Genomic DNA, 8453 nt, shown 5'->3' with positions numbered 1-8453 from the left:
TGCCATCTATAAAAGAGGCCTTTCCTTTAGAATACATGCTCTTCTAGACAGTTACCACTTGCCTTTCTTTTCTCCTTCCCTTTCCACACATTTCTAATGTCTTTCTCCTTTAGAACCTTATTTTTTTTTCCTTTTTTTTTTTTTTTTTTTTACAGGGTTTTTTTTGTTGTCAGGGCTGGAGTACAGTGGTGTAATCATAACTCACTGCAGCCTTGACATCCCTCGTTAAAGCTATCCTTCCACCTCAGCCTCTTGAATAGCTGGGACATTAGGCACATGCCACCATACCCAGCTAATTTATTTTTATTTTTTGTAGAGACAAGTTCTGCTTATATAGCCCAGGCTGGTGTCAAACTGCTGGGCTCAAGTGATCCTCCTGCCTCGGCCTCCCAAAGTGCCTTTACTATCTTTTGACGTTGAAAATCTGTTACCTTAATTAGTGGAATGAATAAACTAGTACCTTTAGGTAATCCAAGGAGAGGAGAAAAGGAGGAAAGGCTCTGAGCTCAAGAATGGGGCTTGCACTTTTAGGGGTATGGTGATCTGCTAGATAAAGACTTAAGATCTACCAGATAGGCTTGGCATGATGCCTATAATCCCAACAATTTGGGAGGCTGAGGCAGAAGGATCTCTTGAGCTCAAGAGTTTGAGACAAGCCTGAACAAAAGAGGGAGATGCCTCTCTCTCAAAACAAACAAACAAACAAAAATCTGCTAAAGTTGTGAAAACTGAATTCCTTCCTAGAGACTAGTGTTGTGGACTAGTGATTCAGTGATACAGGTGTGGGTGGAACTCAACCATAATGATACGAAGAACTGTTTATTCTTTTATTGAAAAAAACAGTGAATGAAGACTGGATCACACTATGGGCACTTGTTGAGAATTTTGGAACTTCCTCTCTTGGGGTATAAGAAGTGAGGGAATTAAATTCAAGTCACTTGAATTTTCCTCAGTCTTCTTTAATACCTAGCTTCCAAATTTCATTCATTCAACAAAATGGAATCAATGTTCCATTATTTAAAACAGTATTACTTTTAAATTTTAGTGTGACTTATAAAGTGCAATTTGATACTTAATTACATGCTATGATTAATGACTACTATTGGCCATTTTGATTGTTTCTTACTCCTAATATGTCCCCTATCAGACCGCAAATGCCTTGAGGTCAAGGATCCTTTTTTGTCTAATTAGCATAGGGCTGAACACTTGGGAGATGCAAACAAAATTCCTGTTGTTCAATTTAATAAGCATTTTAACTTTCCAAGTTTCAATGGGTTTTCAATGACTTCTGAATACAATATATTATACTAGATGTAGTGTAATAGAGAAAACATTTGTATTACTTGCATTTTACAAGCTGGAAGAGAAGCAAGAACACAATACCTAGAGAAGACTTAGTAAGAAACCGGAATGTCCCAGTAGTCCCTTGTATATGTTACACCAACCTAGAGTTAAAAAAAAAAAAAAAAAAAAAGCCAGAATCCCAGGCAACTTAGGGAGCCAATTTGAGTTCTTTTTATAATAAATCCTATAAACCCTTGTAGTTCACTTCCTTAGGCCAGACACTCCAGATGTCTTTGTGGATAGCAGCTAGGTCTTCTGGGACCTTGGATTGGACCTTTCTCTAGTCAGGCAAATATTCTGAAAAGAAAAAGAAATCACATGTAGTCCAGCATATTTTTCTCCTTTCTTGGTTTCTCCACCAGCTAGAGAGTTATTTAAAGGCTCTGGACCTCTCCAGTCTTTGATTCTTTTTAAGGATCATTTTATTTTTAGAGAACTTTCCACATTTCCTAGTTATACAGCCAGACTGGGTGATCTGGCCAGAAAATCATTTTCCCTTTAAAAAAAAAAAAAAAAAAAAAAAAAAAAAAAGCTAAAATTTGAACGCAGGCGTTGAATTCGAAACAGATCTAGCATAGTGTAATTCCCTCGACACTCCAACTTGAGACTGAAAACTGAGCGAAAGGAGTTTCTGAAGCTAACCTAAAAGACAAAATGGTCTAGAGTCACTTTTTCCCGCAAATAAAGCAGGATTAACAATCTGAAATCTTCAAGCTTCCAGGACCACGGTGCAAGCCCTCAGCAGAAATTTCTGCTGGAGGCCGGAGCGCCTTTTGATTTAGGGAGACTGGCCCAGGACCTCTAGTCACTTGGAAGGCGGAAAGGAAGGTGATACTTGAGCCAGGTATGAGCCACTCAGAGGCAGCTCGGGACCGCCACTCACCTCGGAGAGGAGGAGCTGGAGTCCGGTGACCCGGACGGACAGGAAAAGCGAGCCTGAGTCTACCAGATAAGTTTAAAAAAAAAAAAAAAAACAAAAAAAAAAACACCCACAAGCTCACCTCGGAAAGGGCGGGCGAGGTGCGGCTCCCAGTGATCCGCGGGGGCGGAGCGCACCTGGGCCGAGGCGGAACTAGGGGGTGTGGGCACTGCCCGTGGGATCTGGAACTAAACGCACCTGTGCGGGAGGCAGAGGCGGGGCTCGGGCAAAAACCCACCCGAGCCGGCGGGAAACTCGATCCGCTAGCAGTCCCCCGGCTAGCTCGCCGCGAAGGGGGAGGCGCCCCGCGGCTGGGCCCCCCTCGGTGAGCACGCGCGTCGGTCCCCGCGCGGCCGCCATGACCTGGAGCGCCACGGCCCGGGGCGCCCACCAGCCCGACAACACCGCCTTCACGCAGCAGCGCCTCCCCGCCTGGCAGCCGCTGCTGTCCGCCAGCATCGCGCTGCCGCTCTTCTTCTGCGCGGGCCTGGCTTTCATCGGCCTGGGCCTGGGCCTCTACTACTCCTCCAACGGCATCAAGGAGCTGGAGTACGACTACACCGGCGACCAGGACACCGGCAACTGCTCGGTGTGCGCCGCGGCCGGCGAGGGCCGCGCGCCGCCGCCCCCCTGCTCGTGCGCCTGGTACTTCTCGCTGCCCGAGCTTTTCCAGGGCCCCGTCTACCTCTACTACGAGCTGACCAACTTCTACCAGAACAACCGGCGCTACGGCGTGTCCCGCGACGACGAGCAGCTGAGCGGGATGCCCAGCGCGCTGCGCCACCCGGCCAACGAGTGCGCCCCCTACCAGCGCAGCGCGGCCGGCCTGCCCATCGCGCCCTGCGGCGCCATCGCCAACAGCCTCTTCAACGACTCCTTCTCGCTGTGGCACCAGCGCCAGCCCGGCGGGCCCTACGTCGAGGTGCCGCTCGACCGCTCCGGCATCGCCTGGTGGACCGACTACCACGTCAAGTTCCGCAACCCGCCGCTGGTCAACGGCAGCCTGGCGCTGGCCTTCCAAGGCACGGCGCCTCCGCCCAACTGGCGCCGGCCGGTCTACGAGCTCAGCCCCGACCCCAACAACACCGGCTTCATCAACCAGGATTTCGTGGTGTGGATGCGCACGGCGGCGCTGCCCACGTTCCGCAAGCTGTACGCGCGCATCCGCCAGGGCAACTACTCGGCCGGGCTGCCGCGGGGCGCCTACCGCGTCAACATCACCTACAACTACCCGGTGCGCGCGTTCGACGGCCACAAGCTCCTCATCTTCAGCAGCATCTCGTGGATGGGCGGCAAGAACCCCTTCCTGGGCATCGCGTACCTGGTCGTCGGCTCCCTCTGCATCCTCATCGGCTTTGTCATGCTGGTCGTCTACATTCGCTACCAGGACCAGGACGACGACGACGACGAGGAGTGATTCCGCTTTCCAGGGACCCTTCCTGCTTCTTGCCAAAACTCTTGCGAGCTTCTTTTGGCATCTCCCCCTCGCCCCTCACCCGATTCCAACCTCACCTCGCTTTTCTCCCTTTGTGAATGAGGGGACCAGAGAAGGGAATTACCCCCTTGCCCTTGTGGGGCTTGCTAGACTGTCTTGCTGTGGGGAGGGATGTTGACTACAGAGTGAAACATCCTTGCAAATTCTCCTCACCTCCTTCACGACACCGAGTTGCCATGTTAGGTTCTTCAATCTGAGAGTGGAAGGGATCCCTATGGAGACTCCTGTCCAACCCCTATTAAAGAAAGAGATTGAGAGACCTAGCAATGTGAAGTAACTAAGATCAGACAACTGGCAAATGACTTCTGACTCTTAAGTCCAGAGCTTTTGTCACTACAGCACAGTGGTGGTCTTTTCTTTGGGAGGAGAGTGGGTTGGAATGGAGAGTGAGGCCCACACATTACTTGAAGAGACATGGAGGCGTGAGGGAGAGCATGCTTGTTAAATATGCAGCTAGATTAGGAGACACCAACTAGAGATTCAGACACAGTAAGGCTGGGGTGACATCCTCGAAGCTGTGTTTTAACAAACTCCTCTGGAGATTCCCATTTTCCCTCAAATTTGGGAATCACGACGCTGAACCAGGTTGGGCCTGAAGCAGTCACCTGAGTTCACTTTTTCAGATAACAATTTGTTCCCAGGGGCAGTGACAACCATGATGTTCCAGGTTTGGTCTGGCACTCTGCCTTGAATGTCAGAAGCTCTTGATGACTTGAATGAATTTTAAAAAACCACTATCTGGGGAAAACTAGTTGGCATACAGATTTGTAAGTCAGGGTTTATGTTATTCATTTGATATTTCTGTATAAAAGCCAGGTACTGTGCAGAAACTCGAAAATGTGAGGCCAGTTTGTACAGTTCAGAGGAAATGCTTTAACGTAGAATCAGATAGCTGGAAGAGATCTTCGAGGGAAAGTAATTTCCCTAAAGTCACATCTGTGTCTCCTAGCTCATTCTTTTTTGTCATTTAATTGTGTGTGTGTGTGTGTGTGTGTGTGTGTGTGTGTGTGATTAGAAAGGGCTTCATTCAAATCTTTTTCCTTGGATCTAGAAAAAAAAAATTTATGTTTTCAAATGAAATCTGTTGATTTCTAGTAATCATATTTCAATCAAGGCAAAGGCATATATAGTCTTATATGTAAACTAGAATCTTAAGATTATTTGAATCTTTGAGATGACATTAAAACTCAACTAAAAGCATTCAATTGATTTTGTCGATTGACTAACATCAGTCAATATGTTTAAAGTTATTCTAAGGAGCAATAGCTTTATTTAAAAAAAAAAACCTTGTGTGGCAAAAGAACGTTAAAAAAAGCCCTTTGTGATATCATCTTACCAGTTTATTTGCTAAAAGCAAACAGTTATTTGGTATTTGTCAGAATTCTTCAGTGCCTGCTATTATAGCTATTTTCCAGTTACTACTCATTTGATGATACTCATTCACTTAACGCAGTGCAAGATCTTGAAGTATTTTTTTTAGCAGTAAAGCAATATTGAATTGTATTGAATAGTTTACATAGTTTATTCTAGTTCTTTGAACATTCTGAACAATAGACAGTGTGCATGTCACTGACATCTGCCTTAAAATTTCTGGGACAGTCCTGATTTAAGAGATTCTATCCCATTATTTACAGATACCAAAAAATACTTTGTTAATTCCATGTATTGGCTTCCAAACTTCTAAACACAACATAATTTTATTATTAGATTTTGTATGGTGATTTTATGCTATGAAAATATGATCATTATGTGTACATAGAGAAATGTTTATTTGTTACAAATGTTTGAGCGGCTTACTAGCCCAGCCCTCCTCAATTTTGGGTAACAGAATTTAATACAATTTTTTACTATGTAGTTGAGAGAAACATGTATTTTGTTATTTTTAGAATGATCAATCTATTGCTATAAAATTTTAAATGAGACCATGAAAGTTAAGGTATTCTGATTCTGTTTAAATTAATGAATATGGCTCCAGGCCCTATTCTCTGGGTTTTTGAGAGAGAATAAAGGTTATGTTTGTTTTACCTTTGTTATCAAGTTTGCTTAATTCTTTTGAACTATGATCTTAAAGGCACAAGCAGCACCAGCCACTTTGCTAATTTCTTAATAGCAGATTTATATTGCAGCAAGAAAACCATCTTTTATAATAACACTCAGTTAAAATGAACTCAATTCATTGCTAACTTCCTAAAACAGAATTTGGACTTTATCAACCTCAACATGTGTATAAACTAGTTAGTCCTCAAATATGGTTTGCACTTAATAAATGTCAATTAAAATTTTTTGTAGTATCAAAAGTTATTAAAGAATGTGATGATAGTAGTCTTCTGCATTCTACTTTAATTATAAATTGCAGTTACTTACTGGGTATTCTGGACTTTAAAACAGCAGAAACTTTAAAACTGAAATGTGAAACATTTTCCTACAATGATCCCTGTGCTGTGGCATTTTGTCTGGTGTCTCAGCCTTCTTGTTGGCCTGAATTCCCATGGTGCCCAGTAAATGTTCCCTAGCTAGAGGTATCTTCTGCAAGTGAGATAGCAAACAGTGAACCTCAACGACTGGACTGGAAATGAGCTTTGACCTAACTTTGTAAAATAAAAGCACAAACAAAAGAGAAAGTAAAGTAGTTGCTGAGAGTTCCTAAAACAATAATATGTCACTGTATTTCCTCAGGTGGTTAAAAAAAATTAAAACAATAATATGACAAGAAAGATTTTCCAGGTATCTCCACAATCAAATCAACTAACAATTTTGCTCACTATAAAATTATTATATGTGTGTGTGTGTGTGTGTGTGTCTGTGTGTGTGTGTGTATTTCTTTTTTTTAAGATAGAGTCTCACTTTGTCGCCCAGGCTGAAGTGCAGTGGTGTGACCTCAGCTCACTGCAACCTCCACCTCACCAGTTTAAGAGATTTTCGTGTCTCAGCCTCCAAAGTAGCTGGGATTACAGGTGTGCGCCACCACCCCCAGCTAAATTTTTTGTACTTTTAATAGAGATGGGGTTTCACCATGTTGGACAGGCTGGTCTTGAACTTCTGACCTCAAATGATCCGCCCACCTTGGCCTCCCAAAGTGCTGGGATTACAGGTGTGAGCCACCGCACCTGGCCTATGTAATTATTAAAAATCAGAAACAGACTAATAGTCTGGAATTTCCTTTAGAGCAAATATCACTTCATAATATATAAATAACCACAACCCTTTCTACCTTACTTTAAGTCTGTTGCCCTCTTCCTGTCATTGGAGATCTCAACAATCTTGCATAACTCTCAGAGTTGCTGGTAGAGCCGCAAGGTCATCAACTCATTTCCTATATGCCTTGGATATAAGAAGTCTAAGGGCATTCAAGTAATCAAAAAGTAAATTCCCGGCCAAGGGCAGTGGCTCACGCCTGTAATCCCAACACTTTTGGAGGCAAGGTAGATGGATCATTTGAGGTCAGGAGCAAGACTACCCTGGCCAACACAGTGAAACCCCACCTCTACTAAAAATACAAATAGCTGGGTGTGGTGGTGGGCGCCTGCAGTCCCAGCTACTCGGGAGGCTGAGGCAGGAGAATCACTTGAACCCATGAGGCGGAGGTTGCAGTAAGCTAAGATCACACCACTGCACTCCAGCCTGAGTGACAGAGTGAGACTCTGTCTTTAAAATAAAAAAGTAAATTCCCTCTTCTTTTATTTTTCTTTATTTGTGTTCCAGATTTTTTTTTCCTCTCTACCTAAAACAGAACTGGCTGATATTAAATTGCAATTAAAAAAACAATTAACTTTAATTTTTTTTCCCCAAGAGAATGTCTCTTAAGTCTCCTCCAACCAAAACAGAGTAGTTTTAAAAGAGTTGTTAAGAAGGTCTTCATGAACCTGAAGTACATTAAGGTCCCAAAGAGATTCTTACATATGAGCAGCAGTTTGTCAGGAATTTGCAAACTTTTCTAACAGTGTTGGTGCTATGTACACAGGCATCCTCTATCATTTCCTTGGTTGTTAGTGAATACACTAACAAAACGTTTTCAGTAAAAATGCTTCCCCACTGCTTTGCCACCTTGCATTAAGATTGCCGTCATTAGTGGTACTCGTGTCAATTAGGTTACTAGAGGACACCAGCATTCCCTTATTTAATGTAGTTTGCTATCCAAGTTCACATGGGACAGAGAAAAATCCTGTGGCAATGAAACCCAACATGAACTTTGGGGGTTGTTGGAAGATAGGAGAGGAGAATAAAGGGAAAGATGAGGTCTGAAGCATGAAGCATCTTTCTGGAGGAGCAGGATACCTGGAAGGCAAGGGACTGGCAGCCAAGGAAATCCATGACTAGGGCAGGGCTCACCACCAGGGCCACTGATGACAAGGCCTTTGAGAAATTTAGTAAGCGAATGGTGGCTCACCTCCTTTTGAACCCCTTGGCTTGTCTTTTTGATCAATTTGAGTGTGATTTATCTTTTTCCTTAGGAGCAAAAGGTATTACTGTCAAGAACCTTAGCTAATAGCCTTGCCCTCTACATTGAGCTCTTAACTAAGTTCCCATTATAGTGGCTGGAACCTTACATTACCGATGAAAACTGTAAATGATGTGTCATTAATAACGATACTTTGTTCTTCTAAAAGGCCTTTGTTCTGAAAGTCCAAGGTGCTTAACACTATGTGGTCTCATTAATCTTATCCATGAAAATGTATGAGGTTTTAGAAAGTCATC

General features: G+C 43.7%; 1 protein-coding gene and 1 long non-coding RNA gene across 3 annotated transcripts; one reads left to right on the top strand and one right to left on the bottom strand.

Moving 5' to 3' along the window:
* Positions 1-813: 813 nt before the first annotated feature.
* LOC119472044 lies at positions 814-2309 on the bottom strand. Of its 2 annotated transcripts, none has more exons than XR_005201148.1 (2): positions 2228-2309; positions 814-1641 (listed from the first exon to the last, which is right to left on the bottom strand). It is a non-coding gene; the product is annotated as an uncharacterized LOC119472044 (long non-coding RNA). The 2 variants fall into 2 exon arrangements; XR_005201149.1 differs by having other exon boundaries at positions 1987-2304.
* Positions 2310-2314: 5 nt separating this feature from the next.
* TMEM30B (transmembrane protein 30B) lies at positions 2315-5782 on the top strand. The gene has a single exon (XM_017533940.2). It carries the CDS (start codon positions 2622-2624, stop codon positions 3678-3680), a length of 1059 nt encoding a protein of 352 aa, XP_017389429.1. The 5' UTR covers positions 2315-2621; the 3' UTR covers positions 3681-5782.
* Positions 5783-8453: the final 2671 nt, after the last annotated feature.

Source organism: Cebus imitator, unplaced genomic scaffold (genome assembly GCF_001604975.1).
Source record: "Cebus imitator isolate Cc_AM_T3 unplaced genomic scaffold, Cebus_imitator-1.0 Scaffold83, whole genome shotgun sequence".
In the NCBI taxonomy this organism is placed as follows: domain Eukaryota; kingdom Metazoa; phylum Chordata; class Mammalia; order Primates; family Cebidae; genus Cebus; species Cebus imitator.
Note: the sequence above shows the minus strand (reverse complement) of the source record. Positions and strands in the feature narration are given on the sequence as shown.

Bases quoted from the DNA above. Each gene is read 5' to 3' on its own strand.
- TMEM30B (XM_017533940.2), top strand. From the start codon at position 2,622: ATGACCTGGAGCGCCACGGCCCGGGGCGCCCACCAGCCCGACAACACC.